This window comes from Leucoraja erinacea, chromosome 37 (assembly GCF_028641065.1).
Source record: "Leucoraja erinacea ecotype New England chromosome 37, Leri_hhj_1, whole genome shotgun sequence".
Classification (NCBI taxonomy): domain Eukaryota; kingdom Metazoa; phylum Chordata; class Chondrichthyes; order Rajiformes; family Rajidae; genus Leucoraja; species Leucoraja erinaceus.
The window spans coordinates 6305509-6325176 of NC_073413.1; the positions used below are offsets into that span (position 1 = coordinate 6305509).

Below are 19668 nucleotides of genomic sequence, written 5' to 3' on the forward strand. Positions count from 1 at the left end.
GCTTGGGTCGGGGAGGGGGGGGGGGTCAGTTACTTTGAGGCATTTAGACAGGCTGGGCAGGAAATGGGACAAGAGACCCCTCAGCCCCCACCAAGCACAGAAACTGGGATAGCCACACCCAGAAACAATCTTGCTATTCCGATGTGTGGGAACGTTGTGCTGCCAGGCACCAAAGACCCAGGTTCGATCCTGACCTTGGGTGCAATCTGTGTGGAGTTTGCACGGTCTCCCTGTGGCCAAGTTTTCCACCAAGCAAGGACACTAGGATAGTCACAGCCAGAAACAATCTTGCTGCCTTGATGTTTGGGATCACTTTTGCCTCGCACTGGAAAAGACCCATGTTCGATGCTGACATTGGGTGCTGTCATGTGTTGAGTTTGCATGTTCTCCTTGTGACCGCGTGGGTTTCCTCCAGGTGCTCCGGTTTCTCCCCATATCCAAAAGAATGGGCCAATTTATAGGTTATTTGGCTTCTGTAAAAAAAATTACCCCTTGTGTGTAGAGAGGGATAACATAGGAGTGCGAATGGGTGGCATCAACACAGTGAGCCTAAGGGCCTGTTTCCATGCGGTGTCTTGTAATCGATGCATTAAAGTTGGGAGCACATGGAAATACCAGACACTAAATTCAAATTTAAGTTGTTGTTTATTGTGAAAAAAATCTAAAAATAAGGAATTTACTGGAGTACAAAAAGTGTTCTTTGATGATATTGATATTGTGGTAATAGATTAACAGCATGATATAATTGTACAGAGAAAGCACAGTTTCCCCCCAAACATTACCAATCCATAGTCTAAAAGTTATTTAATTCACATTACATCTTTGTACTAAGAGATTAAGTTTCAGGAAACGCTGTACCTCAAAGCACAGGCTGAACACAGTAAAACCACTATGAGGAGCAATGAGCCAAATTACAATTAGCAGCACTGATCGCTGTCGTCAGGATCAGTTGGCAAGTATTTTATAAATCAAAGGCTGTTGCAGTTTTTTGTTTTTTTTTTAAAAAGGAGAGGAGGGATATCTGCACCGCCCGCTGATTGTTAAACCCCCAAAATGCAAACTTTGCTCGGTTCAATCACAGCAATAGCGGGGCAGGAGAGGAATGAAGCCCTGTAGTTCAGGTGGGGTGCGGTCTATGGAGAAAGCATTTCAGCAGAAGCAACACAGTAATCTGGCTCACCCACCATTTTGGCAACAGCAGATTTTCCAGACTAATGGATGTTATTAAAAAAACATTACACACCACGTGCATTCAGTTTTGTTCCCCCCCAGATATTACATTTTTGGGTAATTAATTTCCCTGTGATTCTGATTAAATGTAGAGGGAGTGTGCAGGAAATGTACCCTGGTCAGTTTGAAGAGAGCGCGGGATATCGAGCACCGCTAGCAAGTTGAGTGCGAGTGCTGCAAGAATTATAGGGCAAACCAGATGCCGAATCATCAGAATTGCAGATGGGAGTGGGCAAATCAAGGATTACCCAAAACATGTTTTACTGCGTGCCTTTATACAAGGGACGTTTGTGGATGTAACTAGCTGGGCAAAAACAAGGCGAGGTGGCAGATGGAGTACATTGGGGTATTCATTGGTTTATTTGACGGTACCACAAAAGGTCTCACAGGGTGGGTAACATTGGGCTGTTTAAAGGCCAGTTTGGAATGTTGTTATTCATGGGGTGGCATAAGGATAGATACTTCTGCTATTTGCCATCTTTATTAATTATTTTGATGAAAGACAATCACCTACGAGGTTGTTGACTGTACAAAGCTGGGAAGGGAAGGAAACTGTGTTGGAGGAAGTGGAAGACGGATTAAATGAATGGTTTGGAGCCTGCAGTGCATAAACTGACTGCTGTAAATCATACATTACAGCAATGACTACCTTTAACGGTAAATGTTTCAATGGTTTTAACATACTTTGGAAAGCTCTGAAAATGGACACCGTCAGTGCTAAATAAAGGAAAGTCATTGTGTGGAGAAATAAGGAATATGGAATCGACTGGTTGAAAAACCGTATTGACTTATCAAATACATTGTGTCAAGAGATCAGGTGTATACCACAAGGAGTACAGGTATAACATGCAACAGGAAGGCAAATGTTACATTCATGGAAAGATGGCCTAAGTCAGTCTTTCTCCAGTTCGATATGGCTTTGGCAAAATTATCCAAGGGTGGTAAAGAGATTTGTATCAAGTGCCAAAGGAAGGGAACGATTCCTATTGGACTGGGTGGAATTTAGAAGGACAAAACTTACAAGTGCTACAGATTGACAGGGCAAATGCCGAGAAAAAACTTCCTTTGGTTGAAGAACAGAGAGCTCTGGCCATCGTCCTAGGATAAAGGGGGTCTGCCATTTCATGTCGGTCTGAAATGAAGAACGCCTTTCATACCCAGTGGGTTAAAGCTTTTATAATTCTTTAACCTATGGAATGGATCTAGATTGATGGGTGATTTTTAGACAAGGGATTCAAGGAATTTGGGATGGAAAAGTGAAAGGAATAATAGGGTGAAGATGCGTTGGATTGCCCATTTTATTGAATGGCTGGGCAGACTCGAGGAGCCACGAGTTCTGCTCCGATTACGGATGTTCTCAAAATAGATTCTCACAACAAAAATATAACATCATTAAATTCAAGAATGGGGAATTGGATGATGAAGAACAGTCATATTAAAGGGCAAATAATTCTCTCTGGAAAGAAATGCATATACAGGTTTAAAAAAAAAAAAAAATCACCAAATTGATAACTGGTTGTCAGTCACCTCATTTGTGCCAGCATGTTCCCCCCTGTGGATTGCATTGGTAACTGGTTTTACTGTGAATTCAACTACTTAGAAACAGGCATGCATTGTAATGCAGTATAAAATCCCAGAGTTAGGAAATGGTAGAGAAGACACTGAAAACTATCCCCACAGGGGATAATTGTTCTCTGGTCCTTTAAAACGAGGTATTTAGGATAGGACAGAATCTCCCATGTCCAAAACCCTGGCTAAATGAGCATGTAGTGGAATAGGCATAAGTAAAGATCAAACTACATGATGAGCCGGGCACTACAACCCTACCATGGAGGGTGGCTGTGATCCAGACCTGCTTCAAGCCAGGAACAGCACCAAAAATAATATATAGCCCACAAGGAGCCTGACTCAAGCTCCACCCAAGGATTATAAATGTAGGAACATTTATTCCATCATCGGGAATAAAATGCCTTGCTCCTCAAAATGTTCACAGTAATGAGGTAATTTCACATTCTTATACAAAAGGTAAGGCATTTGAAGAAAGCCGTGGCTACAAACACCTGCAAGGTTGGAGCAAGAGCACACACTGGCAAAGAAGACATGCTGACCAAGCACCCGTGCAGCATTACAATGGTTGTACGGCAGGTGAGCTTTACCCGTTCCCCGTGGGTGCTCAGCAATCCCACACCGAAGGCTTTTATTATCTAGATAAGGTGGATAAGGAACAATGGCTAAACAACACCTGCAGTTTAGAGATATATAGGCCCATTTCACAGAGAGTGGTCTGTAATAGTATAACCATACAGAAAGATGGCACAATTTTCCCTTTGCAGTACAGGTACACCAACAATTTTCCAGCAACTGATGGTCCGGTACCTCCTTTAACCCTGACAAAATAATGAGACTTTAGACTTTGGAGATACAGCACGGCAACAGGCTGAGTCTGTGCCGACCAGCGACCCTACGCACTAAAGATTATTTTACAATTTTTATCAAAGCCAATTAACCTGCAAACCAGTACGTCTTTGTGGGAGGAAACGGGAGCTCCCGGAGGCAACCCATGTGGTCCACCCGGGTCTCTGACACTGTAAGGCAGCGACTCTGCCGCTGCGCCATTGAGACCTCCAGACCAGTTCCCTGGGTGGCCACACATGGCATTGCCTGTTCTTACGGGACGGGTGGCTCCATCCCAAAAGAGTTAATTCAAATTTAATATTTGTTTCATTTAAGGTTCAAGCAGTCAATGGTGTTTTACAGACATTGGCTGGGTATAATTAGTGCGTCTCAAGGTGTATCGTTGAATTATAGTTATATGGCCCCTGTTGGGCTGGCAAAACAGGTAAACCAGAAAGGCTCTGGAACCAAGGGTGCTGGAAAAAATTGGGGGTGGACCTGTATTTACCTGATGACATGGATCTGACTGTATACATTAACCTGGTGAAATTCCAGCGGTTTGCAATAAAACCTACAGTGGACAAATGTCTGCAATGCACTGCTCCAGATCCTGAATGAACCGCGCAGTGTGATTTTACAATTCCTTACCCAAGTGTTGCTACACTAAAGGGACTGTACCACACAGCAAATGCTGGAGGATATCATTTAGATCCCCAGAGAGGAACCTGCGACTTAATCAGGCCTCAAAGGGAACAAAGGCTTGTGTTGTCTGGGCAATTGAAAATCTCTTTCCATTTAAGGCATCTTGCAAACCACACTCATAATCATAATCCGTTGTAAATTCACCAGGAAAAATTACAGCCAAAACTGCAGCATTATTTAGACAGAAGGATCACATTCTGTAGCCCTCTTTGCACCAAGAACAATCAGTAACTGGGAACAATCTTGCCTTTGGGGTGAGCGATCTCAAGACCTGATGGAAGTATTTGTTATGCCAACTCCACATCCCAGAGCTGGCAATGAACGAGGTCTACATGGACAGGTGCAGACTGTACCTTGAAGTGTTAGCCCAACAAGAGCAACGTGATAAATAGTGGTATTTCATCTCGTCTCCGGTTCAGTAGAAGCGAATGTCCGGTGCGAATACACAGTCTAACTTCACACATCGGGAGGGGGGATGAAAAGACACCAAACCGTTCATCGGATGGCAGACAGCCGGCATCAATTGCAACAGCAAAGGACACAAAGTGCTGAAGTAACACAGTGGATCAGGCAGCATCTCTGGTAAAACGTGGATAGGTGACGTTTCGGGTGAAGACCTTTCTTCAGACTCAGTCTTGAGAATTGCAACAGGAGATGACTTAGTCGACCATACTGACAGCATTGATGGATGGAATGACTTTCAGACATGTTTTACCACGACCAGAAAGGCGCTAACTGACACAGCATGCGCAGTAAGAGTAGTAAGAGATAGTTTGGGTCCACTGCTCTTTCGTCTCACCCTCTTGCTCATTGCTTGATGCCTCCACCAACCTAGTCAGCTCCAGCCCTCTCGACTCCAATGGTCAACTGGAATTGGGTTTCCACAACCTATCCCGACTGTCGCTCTGCCAATGGCCCCAGTCATTCACATTGCTGAAACAATCCCTAGCCTTGCCTTTTCACCAGCAGGGGAGAAAACTAAGACCAGGCCAAGTCACATCAGAAAGTGAAGTATCGTTCTTCAGACTAGGGGTCGAGGAGCAGAAATCTTGCCTGACTTTTACATGTTTCCGGTCCCAAGCTGCGACTGTTACCCAGAAGTAATAAGCGATCAAAGAAAACCTAATCACTAGCCCTGCAAAAGCTATTAACAACAGCATAAACAAACCCGCAACATGGTGAACAAATTCCATTTTTTCTCCCGAGTTTCAGAAATCGTTTTCATGGTCGCAAAGTTTTTAATTTAATTCGAATAAAACTAGAACCAATGTGCAAATGGTCAATTCATTTATAGGAGCAGCCTGCATAACACTTCATCCCTCAAAGCTCTCATCTAGTCCAGCTCTCACTTCCTGCCAGAAGGCATCGCCTTTAAACACCACCTCCATTTTATAAACAACTTCCTTGTTTTCTGCAAGGAGCGTCTACAACTTCCTTGTTTTCCAAAAGATGTGGCTACAACAGACCAACACTGCTCAAAGCATTCAAAAGACAATGACAGGTTGAACTCATTGCTATGAAATGCCCTGTGGGGGCAAATCTGGAACCCAGTCCATCTCTACACACCTTATGAACAAATTATTGCTGAGTCAATGTTGAGAGTACAATCAGCTCCTGTGCACTCACAAGTCAGATGCCACTCCACTTGTGACTTTACCACAGAGGTCCCTGAAGAGAGGCCATATATTTAAAAAAAATGACAAGTGGCTGCAGGATGTTGGCCAGCTGCTAGCTGTAAAACACATTCTGCTGACAATTGCACTCAACCACCCCCCTGCCCCTTAATCAACCCACCCACCACAGCTAAAGCAAGTGCAGTACAGATAGTCAAAATACTGACACACACCTGAAACTCTGCACTAAAACACTGCTGGCTCCACAGTGGGTTGGTCCTTGGAGGAACAGCATTGAGCCTCATCAGAGGGTTTCCTGAAACAAAGGCAAGTGAGGGGCATTTCCCCCAAGTGGTGACAAGAAACAAACCCAAATCGCTGCTGCAGTCTGCCACACACATCCTCGCCAACGGTCTGTGCCAGTTTGAAGTCACCCTTGAGCAGCGGTCACCCGCGCCGGCGGCACACCTGCCTCCGCCACTCCCCTGGGCTCCGCGCGCTGCTTTAGGAGGACTTCCATTTCACGATCGCTAGAGTGGTGAAGACTCCCAGGCAGAAGATGGCAACGGTTTGCCAGGTTGGGGTGCCCAGCAGGGCCTCCTGTGGAAGAACAACAAGGCGCTGGATAGAACCATCTACAATTACATTGCAATGTGCACATTCTCAAGCAAGATACTCCAGGCACGGCAGACTGTGGAAGCTTTCTACCCAAATTGCTTTGAACAATCTGCAGCTACAATCAGTCCAAATACTCACCTTCCCGAGACCTGGTATGGCCAATTCAATGCTGGTAAATGATTACCATCTCACCACAAGGCAGATATAACTTGGGGTCAGAAGTTATGGAGAGAATCGGGTTGGGAGGGAGAGATAGATCAGCCACGATTGAATGGCATAGTATACTTGATGGGCCGAATGGCCTAATTCTGCTCCTATCGGTTATGAAGTTTTGGTCTCCTAATTTGAAGAAGGACATCCTTGTGATTGAGGCAGTGCAGCGTAGGTTCACGAGATTGATCCCTGGGATGGCGGGACTGTCATATGAGGAAAGATTGAAAAGATTAGGCTTGTATCCACTGACGTTTAGAAGGATGAGGGTGGGATCTTGTAGAAACATATAAAATTATAAAAGACTGGACAAGCTTGATGCAGGATCAATGTTCCCAATGTCCCGAGTCCAGAACCGGGGGCTACAGTCTTAGAATAAAGGGGAGGCCATTTAAGGCTGAGGTGAGAAAGAAATTTCTCACCAAGAGAGTTGTGAGTTTGTGGAATTCCCTGCCACAGAGGGCAGTGGAGGCCAAATCACCGAATGGATTTAAGAGATAGTTAGATTGATCTCTAGGGGCCAGTGGAATAAAGGGATATGGGGAGAAGGCAGGCACGGGTTATTGATTGGGGACGATCAGCCATGATCACAATGAATGGCTGTGCTGGCTCGAGGTGCCGAATGGCCTCCTCCTGCAACTATTTTCTATGAACATGAATATGGATAAGGCTTTCCTGGAGCAGTTTGATGAGCTAATTTATTCCAAGCAGGCTCCAGCATTTACTTATAACACAGGAGGTCAAGGGCCTGTCCCACTTACGCGATTTATTCGGCGACTTGCCGGCACTTATCATAGTCGCAGCAGCTTGCCGAAAACTGTCAAAGTGTTGAAAATCTAGTGACGACCAGAAAAAGGCACGACTCTTTGGGTGACTTCTCACGACCAAACAGGCATCACCCTGCGTTTGTCTCTCTGACGTTGAGGCAGTGGCTCTAGCGGCAAGGCCACTATTCTAGCTTGATGATTACAGCATGGTCCCGACTGAGCCACGGGCAAATGGCCACCGAGCTATACCATTGAATGTGTGGCTCAAAGATTGGCGTGAGACACTGGGCTTGGATGTAGTGAGGCCCAACACTTGTACCAGGAAAACAGAGGGAACAGTTTATGAGCAGAAGGGTAGCCTCTAGTAAACCAGGTTTTATCCTGACCATGGGAGCTGGCTGTGTAGCTTGCATGCCTGTGGTTTTGTGGGTTTCTTCAGGGTGCTCTGATTTCCTCCCACACGTCAAAGAAGCAGAAGTTGTTGGAATAATTTATTGCAAATCACCCTCGTGCATAGGTGAGTGATAGTATCTGGTGGAAATGTTGAGAGAGGGGGCTCAGCCCCTCTATCCTAGACCACAACTCAGCTCCCAGGCCGAGTCACACTCCATGGGGAATGATGTTGGAATGATTGATTGCAGGGGGCAGGAACTGGAAGCAGGGAAAGACTGCCTCTACCTCACAGGCACTGCTCCACCTAGAGGACTCCAAGCACTCAGCTTGCATTGTTACTGAAAACCAGCAGAACACTCACCCAACCCCCAAGATCTCGAATCCAACGTAGAATATTCTCCTGGATGTATTCCATAGTCCAACTGATTATAGTTTGGATCATCTCTGGGATCTTCTGGCATAGAGCCTAAAAATGATAAATTATTGATCAGCCACACATTTTTTAAAAGGGACATGGACATGCAAAGTTTTGTTTAAGAAGGAACTGCAGATGTTGGAAAATCTGCACTATGCTGTGACGGGAGCAAAACAGTTAGAAGTACATCAGTGCAGCAAATTGGGATGTGATTTTTTTTTAAAACAACAAGTTCATATCTGGTGAGCAAGATACAAACTTGTCGGAGCAGAGAATGAATGGATATCCTTTTAAAAAATATCTTGAGCGGACATATCAGGGATGTTGAGAATTGCTCACTAGTGGGAGACTCTTCAAAAGGGGAGCTGCCATTTAAAATGGGACGATGGGATTTCTTTGGAGGGTGGAATTCTCTACACTTCAGGGTTTTGGAGACAGAGGTATGTAAGAATGATGCGGACATATATATATATTTTTTTAAGAAAAGTTTGAGGAATTCAGATGTAATAAAACTAAATTGCATATGGTGGTTTACACCAAAGATAGACACAAAGTGTTGGAGAAACTCAGTGGGTCAGGCAGCATCTCTGGAGAAAATGGATAGGTGACATTTTGGGTTGGGACATTTTCAGATAGACTGCAGGAGGCAGGAAGCAGGGAAGGGCTGTCAACAGATGACCTCAGGCAGGGTTGTTCCAGTAGGCTGATAGTTGGCTATGGACAGCATGATCCCAAGTGGGATACAACATTGTGAACCATGGAATTTGTTAACAGACTATTAATGGGAGGGGACTGTTTGGCGAAGTTACTAAAATTAGAGAATTCAACATTCATACCACTCGGCTGTAAGCTACCCAAGCAAAATATGAGGTGCTGTTCCTCCAATTTGCATGTGACCTCACACTGACACTGGAGGAGGCCCAGGTAGGAAGGTCAGTGTGGGAATGGGAAGGGGAGATTCAGTTGTGGAACAGGTGTTGAAGAGGACTCAAGATCTGAACCATATTCATTCTGAAGGGTAGAATAGGCTTGAGGGGCACGAGACTGACTCCTGTGGCCATTTTGTGTGTTGTTGTATTAGAAGACTGATTCAGGAGGTTTATTCGTGGCCAGTCATCTCTCTGGCCTACAGACCCAGTCTTCTCTCCAGCATTGATCCAGGATCGAAACAGCTCACCAAAAACCATTTGGGCATTTTACATTTTCTGGCCACCTTTGTTTTTAGCTACAGAAACTCTGGGCAATCTGACTGCCACCCAAAATCAGGTAAATTGTGCATGATTATACGTGATAAGAGCAGAATTAGGCCATTCGGCCCATCAGTCTACTCCACCATTCAATCATTGCTGATCTATCTCTCCCTAACCCCATTCTCCTGCCATCTAACCAGGGTTGTGGAGTCGACCCAAAACACCCGACTCCGACATTTCTTGTGTATCCGACTCTGACCCGTAGGTATAATAATTCTAAATCTGCTATGATGACATTACACAAGATGGCATTTCACAAGAACTACATTGTAGCTATGCTATTGAGGCTTTTTTAAAAATTGTTTCTTCTTGGATAAAAAACATAATTCATTATGCTAAAAGGAAAAAAAAAATGAATATAGAACTATGACAAAATTAAAACTCCATTTAATTAAATAAAAAGTATAAAAGCATTACACCGTATGTTTAAAAAGTGGGATTTTATCCGATTTACGTAGTCTCTGAAATTTATGTTGAGGTCGGAGTCGGGTCGGGACTTTTTTACCGACTACAGCAGCACCAAAATTGAGCCGACCGACTCCACAGCCCAGCATCTAACCATAATGTCGGACACCCTTACGAATCAAGGATCTATCTATCTCTGCCTTAAATATATCCACTGACTTGGCCTACACAGTCTTCTGTGGCAAAGTATTCCATAGATTCACCACATTGTAGTTGGCAGAGAAGACAGAACGTGGCAATGATTGTCATACCGAATGATCAATGGGACAACGAGAGGAGGGAGTCAGCAGTCAGGTGATCAAACTGCTAGGAATGTTCAGAGACCACAATGCTACGCCAACCTGATGAAAGGGACTTAGGGCACTAATTAAGTGTTGATTTAGATCCCAGGAAAACAAGAGTTGGATTATCAGACAGCAGAGCAGAAGACCAACAGAATTTGCAGTTCAAACTTAAAAATGTGTCTGCAGTTCTGCAGCAGAATCTCCACAATAATAACCGTAATAAGCGCTGGAAATAGTCAAGCGGTTTGGGCAGCATCCGTGGTGAGAGAAGCAGAGATAACATCTCAGGTCGATGAGAACAATCAGATATCAAATGAACGTTGAATGTAAAGATTGGGGAAGGTGAAGGAAATGGAAAGGAACATTTGTGGTAGTGTGGCGAGTGAGAGACTGAATGACAGGGTGATTGTTCCGCTACCGGCTGAGAGAGGCTGCTTAATCGCTGCAGGTCTGACTGCAGGAGATGAGAATTGGGGAGAGAAAAAGCATAGAAACAAAGTAAAAGTTTGGCTTCCATTGCTCCACCCACTGCTCAGGAAAGCTGCCAACATAATCAAGGATGACTCATACCCACATCACTTTCCCATCTCCCCTCCCCGTTAGGTAGAAGATACCAAAGATACTATAGCGAGCAAGATGGTCCACTCGACGAAAAAGACGTAGTACGGACATGGGCAGATTCATGGGTAATTTTCGCCCCCATTTCCGTAACCGGTTTCCGTCTCCGCACCAAAGATCCCGTAGCGGAGCAAAGATACTAGTGCGGAGAAGGAAGCCGGTTACGGAAACATCCTCGTAAAAATAAAAGTTCTTTGGTAAAAATATTCTCCTCATTATCAGAATTATAATTTATTAACACAAACTGTTCCCCCGCAACGTTGATTACACTGCGAGAGGGATAACCAAAGTCGGGTCGGGATTACTGAAATGGCCGAAGAAATGACCTACGTTCTGCTCCGTTGCGTACTACACGTCAGCCCATTGGATTTAGCAGGAGTGGACTCGCTATAGGATCTTTGAAAGATACGAGAGCTTGAACTTCTACCGCTGCACCATCGAGAGCATCCTTACCAACTGCATCACAGTATGGTATGGCAACTGCTCTGTCTCCGACCGGAAGGCATTGCAGAGGGCGGTGAAAATTGCCCAACGCATCACCGGTTCCTCGCTCCCCTCCATTGAGTCTGTCCAAAGCAAGCGCTGTCTGCGGAGGGCGCTCAGCATCGCCAAGGACTGCTCTCACCCCAACCATGGACTATTTACCCTCCTACCATCCGGGAGGCGCTACAGGTCTCTCCGTTGCCGAACCAGCAGGTCGAGGAACAGCTTCTTTCCGGCCGCTGTCACTCTACTAAACAACGTACCTCGGTGACTGCCAATCACCCCCCCCCCCCCCCCGGACACTTATTATTATTATTTTTTTTTTATTCAAATCGTTTGCTATGTCGCTCTTCAAGGGAGATGCTAAATGCATTTCGTTGTCTCTGTACTGTACACTGACAATGACAATTAAAATTGAATCTGAATCTGAATCTGAAAGCACGCACCAACAGATTAAAAAACACCTTCTTCCCCGCCTTTGATTAGGCCCCCCGTCCGCATGACCCACAGAAACTAGACGTACCTTCACAACAAGTCGGCAGGCAAAGTAAAAGAGGGTCACCACTCTCCCCCAGTTGATGACTCCATCAGCAAACTGCTCCTTGGCCACTTTGATGAATGTCTCCTTTGGACATTGGCTGCTAATGCTGTCGATCATCCTGTGTGTAGGAGGAAGTGCAAATTACTTTGTTTACTTGTTTCACTATTACACATGCAAACATCGGTCTGAAAATTACATCATATCCACCCTCTGCAATAATGGTACCTTACTGTCCACTTGCAGATCCTTTAGTCAAAACTTGTTTTTGATTCCTTGAAACTGGCGTTGTAGGGAGATAGGGTGGTCAAAAAGGCTTTCGGCACATTGGCCTTGCTCAGTCAGACTATTGAAGTTGGGAGGTGATGTTGCAGTTATTTAAGACTTTGGTGAGGACATATTTAGAGTATTGTGTTCATTTAGGGTATTGTGGCAGTGCTGTCTCGAAGGGCCGAATGGCCTTCTCCTGCACCTATTTTCTATGTTCAGTTCTAGGTACCTCGGTATAGGAAAGATGTTGCCAAGCTGGAAAGGGCACAGAGAAGATTTATGAGGATGTTTCCAGGACTCGAGGGCCTGAGCTACAGGCTAGGACCCTATTCCTTGGATCGCAGGAAGATGTGGGGTGATCTTACAGAGGTGTACACAATCATGAGAGGAATAGATCAGGTAAATGCACATAGTCTCCTGCCCAGAGTAGGGAAACCAAGAACCAGAGGACATGGGTTTAAGGCGAGGGGGAAAAATTTAATAGGAACCCGAGAGGTAACATTTTTTTACACAAATGGTGGTGGGTGTATGGAACAAGCTGTTGAAGGAGGTAGTTGAGGCAAGTATAAGATACAGTTAGACAGGTACATGGATAGGACAGGTTTTGAGGAATACGGGCCAAACGTGATGAGAGTGCGGGAAAAATCCAAACAAACTGAGCCTTCTGAGAGATAAAGTATCCAGAAATAACAGAGCCGAGGACCCAACCTTTGGGCATCAGTTATTGAGCAGCAATGCGCTGGAGCGATCCTTACCTCTGCAATTCTACGTTGCCGTCGAGCTCGTCCCCAATCTGCCTCAGGCACACGGCAAGTTTCTTCAATTCAGGGTTTTGAAGATCATCCTCTCGACCACCAAGCTCAGCGACAGTTAAATGCACATCACAGCCCTCTGCACCTCTATTTGCTCGATCTATGATAAATCTGAAATAAAAAAAAAATTCCTGTTACTTTCTCAGAATCATGAAAAAAAATTAACTGAAGGACCCACCTCACCCACTTTACCATCGACACCCACCCACTTGCCCCTCTCTTTGTGCACTCATGCATTGTGGAATTACCTCTCATTGATTTAACAGATGGTTCCTCTATGCTGAAGAAGCCACACGTCAGCACTGAACTCATGCTTGAGTCATCCTCTGCATTTTCTTTTTACTAGTTCTGACAAATGCAGCTGGTGCTTGCAGCATTTTTTGTATTGTTCTAATGATGTTCATGAATCCAGCTAGCCTTCCACCATTCTAACCAACAAATCAGACAACTGTAACTGCAGTTGATGGCAGATTTTCCAGGGTTCTCGCACTTATGGTAGTGCTTATACCTCGCTGAAACTTACTTATCCCTCATTGAAACTTACCGAATTGTGAAAGGCTTGGATAGAGTGTATGTGGAGAGGATGTTTCCACTAGTGGGAGGGTTTAGGACAAGAGGGCATTGGCTCAGAACTAAAGGATGTTCCTTTAGGAAGGAGATGAGGAGGAATTTCTTTAGTCAGAGGATGGTCAATCTGTGCCATATAAGGCAGGAGGATGGGGTTAGGAGGGAAAGATAGATCAGTCATGATTGAATGGCGGAGCAGACTTGATAGGCCGATTGGCCTAATTCTGCTCCTTTCACTTATGACCTTAAGGAGAAACAGCTGGCCGAACTGGTTCAAACATAGATACATAGACAATAGATGCAAGAGTAGGCCATTCGGCTCTTCGAGCCAGCACCGCCATTCAATGTAATCATGGCTGATTATCCACAATCAGTACCTCTTTCGTGCCTTCTCCCCATATCCCTTGATTCCGTTAGCCTTAAGAGCTCTATCTAACTATCTTTTGAATTAATCCAGTGAATCGGCCTCCACTTCTGAGGCAGAGAATTCCACAAATTCACAACTCTGGGTGAAAAAGTTTGTCCTCATCTCAGTTCTAAATGGCCTACTCCTTATTCTTAAACTGTAGCCCCTGGTTCTGGACGCCCGCAACATCGAGAACATGTTTCCTACATCTAGCATGTCCAATCCCTTAATAATCTTACATGTTTCAATAAGATCCCCTCTCAACCTTCTAAACTCCAGTGAATACATGCCCAGTCGCTCCATTCTTTCATCATATGATAGTCCCGCCATCCCGGGAATTAACCCCGTGAACCTTTGCTGCACTCCAATAGCACAAATGTCCTTCCTCAAATTGGGAGACCAAAACTGCACACAATACTCCAGGTGTGGTCTTACCAGGGCCCTGTACAACTGCAGAAGGACCTCTTTGCTCCTGTACTCAACTCCTCTTGTTATGAAGGCCAGCAAGCCATTAGCTTTCTTCACTGCCTGCCTTAACTGCATGCTTACTTTCAGTGACTGATGTACAAGGACACCCAGGTCTTGTTGTACTTCCCCTTTTCCAAACCTGACAGCATTCAGATAATAATCTGTCTTCCTGTTCTTGCCGCCAAAGTGGATAACTTCACATTTAACCACATTAAACTGCATCTGCCCACTCACCCAATCTGTCCAAGTCACCCTGCATCCTCATAGCATCCTCTTCACAGTTCACACTGCCACCCAGCTTTGTGTCATCTGCAAATTTGCTAATGTTACTGTTAATTCTTTCATCTAAATCATGAATGTATATTGTAAGTAGCTGCAATCCCAGCACCGAACCTTGCAGTACCCCACTAGCCACTGCCTGCCATTCTGAAAGGGATCCATTAATCCCTACTCTTTGTTTCTTACCTGCCAACCAATTCTCTATCCGTGTCAGCACTCTACCCCCAATACCATGTGCCCTAATTTTGCCCACTAATCTCCTGTTTGGGCCAAGTCTGGGAGAGACAACCTTTGCTGAATTCCCACCACACTACCTCTCTGGTTGGGCAGTTCCTCTGAGCACAAAGAAGGGTCTTGATTCGAAACATCATCCAACATTTTAAAAGGGAGGCAGAATGGTGCAGCGGTAGAGTTGCTGCCTTAGAGCGCTAGAGACATGGGTTCGATCCTGACTACGGGTGCTGCCTGTACGGAGCTTGTACGCTCTACCAATGACTGCCTGAGTTTTCTCCGGGTGCTCCCACACTCCAAAAACGTTGATGTTCGTAGGTTAACTGGCTTTGGTAAAATTCTAAATTGTCTCTAGTGTGCAGGATAGCGCCCGTGTATGGGGACCGCTGGTCGGAGCGGACCCGGTGGGCCAAAGGGCCTGACTGCGTGCTGTATCTCCAAAGTCTAATGTCAGTAATCCTGGCCTTGCATTGACTGATGAGAATAAGTAATAAAAAAATAATCTGATACCTACCCTCGTAAAAGTGTTTCCCCTGTATGCATGATCTGCTGACTGACTTGGTCTAAAAAGAAAAAGAAACTAAGTTAGGTGGCACGGCTTGAATACGATTAGCCCTAAATATAGAAGTCTGGCTGTGGGATATAATACGATGATACGTTGGAGCACAGCACAACTTTCACCTTCAGCAAGGATATCAGAAATTTAACTAAAAAGTAATTGAACCACAAATTATGTTCCACAACTTGAAACATTCAGTTAGGCAGGTACAAAATAGACTATGCTATAGACAGGATGAAACCAAAAAGTGAAATTGGCTTTAAGACAGAGGAAAGCAACTTCCATTTCACTCTTAAAAAAAAGTGCTGGAGTAACTCAGGCAGCATTGCTGGAGAACATGGATAGATGAAGTTTCAGATCTGGACCGTTCTTTAGACAGGAATGGTCTCAACCCGAAACATCACCTATCCATGTTCCCCAGGGATGCTGCCTGAGCCGCTGAGATACTCCAGCACTTTGTTTCTCTTTTTGTAAACAAGCATGTGCAGTTCCTTGTTTCTACGTGTTTCCATTTCCCTCTCCTGTTCTTATTCAAATCCTATTTACACCACTTCTAGACCAATCAACTATAGACTGATTACCATTACAAGCCATGAGTAGGAAAGAGCTGCTGATGCTGGTTTAAATGGAAGGTAGGCACAAATTGCTGGAGTAACTCAGCTGGACAGGCAGCATCTCTGGAGAAGGAATGGGTGACGTTTTGGGTTGAGACCCTTCTTCAGGGTGACCCCTTTTGCTTGAATAGGCATCTGAGAGGGATGGTAAGAAATAGGAAGGGAACGAAAAGAGGGTTGAGCAGACAAAATGTACAGGAAAAGAACTGCAGATGCTGGTTTAAACCGAACAGACACAAAAAGCTGGAGTAACTCAGTGGGTCAGGCAGTATCTCTGGAGAAAAGGAATAGGTGACATTTCAGGTCAAATTACTCCAGCATTTTCTGTCTGTCAAGAGTGTTGAGGTAGATGCAGCCTATTGAAATATGAACATCTTAAAGAATGGTGAGAAATGAAAACATGACTATCAGTTTCTTCTGACCTTAACTGCACCCTTCTTTGTACACTGCATCATCAGCAGACGTGCCTTCGGCTGTCCGAGTCACAAATCTACTAAATCCCTCCCCTACACCTCTCACCATTCAAGATATTCCTCCAAACACATCTTCGAAAAGCTCTCATGCCCAAGAAGAAACTGCAGATGCTGGTTTATACCCTAGACACAAAATGCTGGAATAACTCATCGGGTCAAGTAGCACCTCTGGAGAAAAGAAACAGACAACGTCTCTGGTCGGAACCCTTCAGGATTATTCTTTTCTCCAGAGAGTTACCCCGACATTCTGAATTGATCTTCGAAAGGCTCTTGCTAGCCCAATCTAATGCCTCAAGTCTGAAGAAGCTTCTTGACTCGAAACATCACCCAAGAAGGGTCTCCAACATTTTGTGTCTATCTTATGCCTCCAGCTTCAGCTCGTCTTCTTTTAAAATAAATACTGCTCTGCTGATGTGTCACATCATTAGACTTTGTTCAAGGCCTTATATTAAGATAAGACATTGTTGAGATAAATTGCAGAGGTGAGATTATGGGATGCAGTTAGCTTGTATTGTTGCTGCAATACCTATTAGTCCACAAGCACTTCTAGGAAGTACTTAGTGAGATAACAAGCCCACTAGGAATATTTGAGCAGTGATCTGAAATAGAAGTCAGATTAAACTACACACAAAACAAAACCGTGGGCTTTTAGTTTTGTTTATTACTTTTCATGTGTACCGAGGTACTGTGAAAAGCTTTTTTGGTACGAGCTATCCAGTCAGCGAAACTGAAGTGTGATTGAATGGTGGGGTAGACTTGATGGGCTGAATGGCTTATTTCTGCTCCTATAACATGAACTTGCTCGTAAAACACTGTACTTTTCCTATGTTAATTATACAGCAAAAAAAATTCAGTTCACTCAATCCAACAACAGGAAGAGCTCGCAACAGGCTGATCTCTGCTCAGTGAAATGATCGCCGAGCAACGTCAGTTAGGACGAACACCTTGTTGATAACAACTGGATTTCCAGACATGAACACAAACAGTGAACTCCCACAAGACAAGGACCAGATACAAACTGCAATCGTTATAAAGCAGCCGATTTAGGGATGTTTCGCAGAAACCACGACAATAATTGCGCTGTATCTCCCGGTAAACACAGCTGGAAAGGTCAACCAGTTTCAGCTGCTCAGACACAGTAAAAACATTTGTCATCTAAAAATTATAGATTTTCTGTGCAAGCAGCCTTCAAGAGAAAACTGACGCACACTCACACCTAATGCAAAACCAACCAACTAAAACTGTAACGCACAGGAAGTGAGAAGCAGCTCCTTGTGAACTACAGTGGGCCCTTTTCTGGGTCAAAAATTGCCCAGCCTTGGGAGGGGTGCAGAGTATTATTCCTCACTGACCACAACTGCTGCTGCATCACTCCTAAGTACTACCCAGCCCCTAGAACAATGCCAGTCTCATTCCTCCTCCATTTTGATTAGGCAGTCAGGACAAAATGATCCAGGGGGCCCTATTTTCATGGCAGCCCCATGGCAAGAGGAGAGAGCCTCCCCACCAGCTAAAGGGACACTGTCTCCACCTCTCAATCTCCAGAGCCAGGAATGGAGGCGTTCTTCCAATTATTGCCACACATACAACAGGGCAGGCAAAGCTAATAGTCAAAACCGAAAGTCTTCACCACATCAACCAAGCCCCATCTTAAAGTGTAAAACGAGGTCAACATTCACCAAAATGAATGGGGCAGCACTCTTTCTCAATCACCCTCCACCCATCCCTTCGGTTGACACTCGACCAAGAGATTACTCTCTCATTTTCCATTCTGCCCAGGGACAACCTCATCCCTCCACACCAGCCTCAGTCGAGCCCTCTTCCTTCCATCCCAGGGCCATAGATTGCCCCGTCCATTCCCACCCCCAGAACACAATGCCATCACCCACCCACCCGTATCCTGCCCACACACTGGTATCTCCTCCGCCCCGCAACACAACCCTGTCCCTCATCCCAACCACAGCTTCACCCCCACCCCACCTTCTTCACCCCTACCTCCACCCCCCCCCCCCCACACCTCCACCCCACAGCTTCACCCCCCCCCACCTCACCTTCTTCACCCCTACCCCCACCCCACAGCTTCACCCCCCCACACCTCCACCCCACAGCTTCACCCCCCCACACCCCCTTCACCTCCACCCCACAGCTTCACCCCCCCCCCTCACCTCCACCCCTCACCTCCACCCCTCACCTCCCACCCCACAGCTTCACCCTCCCCACCTCACCTTCTTCACCCCTCTTCACCCCTACCACCACCCCACAGCTTCACCCCCCCCCCTCACCACCACCCCCCCCCCACACCCCACCTTCACCCCCACCTCACCTCCACCCCCCCCCACACCCCAACACCCTCACCTTCCCCCCCCTCACCTCCACCCCCCCCCCCACACCCCACCTTCACCCCCCCCCACACCTCCACCCCCCCCCCTCACCTCCACCCCACCCCACACCTCACCTTCACCCCACCCACACCTCCACCCCACAGCTTCACCCCCATTCGGAAACAGGGCCTGGTCTCCCTCCCTCGCTCTACCTCTCTCTATCCCTCCATCCCCCCCCGCCCCAGATCTCCTCCACAGGCCGGCCGGCCACCCGGCACCTTCGGCTCGCTCCTCACCCATGGACCTCGCCGATGTCCCCCGCCTGGGCGCAGTCGGGCCGCCCTGCCCCCGTGTCCGGGCCTGGGCATCGCCGGCGCCCATCATCGCCGCGTCCGCCTCGGCCATAGCGCGCCCCGAGCTCGAGCTCGAACTCTGCCGCCCGCTCGCCCCGCCCTCCCTCACCGGCACAGTGCGCCTGCGCGGACCCTCCCCGCCCGCCCGCCGGGGACACAGTGCGCCTGCGCGGACCCTCCCCGCCTGTCATCACGCCCTCACGTCATCTCGTTACGCCACCACGTAACGTTAATATGCATGAGTGCGTCCCCACCCTCATTTCAATATTATAATAAGGAGGGTGTTGAGGGGGGGGGGGGGTTGGTTGGGCAGAAGTGTCCGGCAGCGCCCCCCA

At 46.3% G+C, this 19668-nt stretch overlaps 1 protein-coding gene across 2 annotated transcripts; it reads right to left on the reverse strand.

The window, feature by feature from the left end:
* Positions 1-626: 626 nt before the first annotated feature.
* Positions 627-19415, reverse strand: LOC129713845 (apoptosis regulator BAX-like). 2 transcript variants are annotated; one of them, XM_055663178.1, is made up of 6 exons: positions 19277-19415; positions 15528-15576; positions 13006-13173; positions 11966-12101; positions 8289-8393; positions 627-6539 (listed from the first exon to the last, which is right to left on the reverse strand). In XM_055663178.1, exons 1-6 carry the CDS (start codon positions 19383-19385, stop codon positions 6444-6446), a joined length of 663 nt encoding a protein of 220 aa, XP_055519153.1. In that variant the 5' UTR covers positions 19386-19415; the 3' UTR covers positions 627-6443. The 2 variants fall into 2 exon arrangements, with proteins under 2 accessions (XP_055519153.1, XP_055519154.1); XM_055663179.1 differs by lacking the exon at positions 15528-15576.
* Between the last annotated feature and the right edge of the window lie 253 nt (positions 19416-19668).

Bases quoted from the DNA above. Each gene is read 5' to 3' on its own strand.
- LOC129713845 (XM_055663178.1), bottom strand. From the start codon at position 19,385: ATGGCCGAGGCGGACGCGGCGATGATGGGCGCCGGCGATGCCCAGGCC. The intron at 15,577-19,276 runs GTGAGGAGCGAG...TTTTCTTTTTAG, and splicing joins GACATCGGCGAGGTCCATGG to ACCAAGTCAGTCAGCAGATC. The intron at 8,394-11,965 runs GTACGTCTAGTT...TATCATTTTTAG, and splicing joins CCTGCCGACTTGTTGTGAAG to GCTCTATGCCAGAAGATCCC.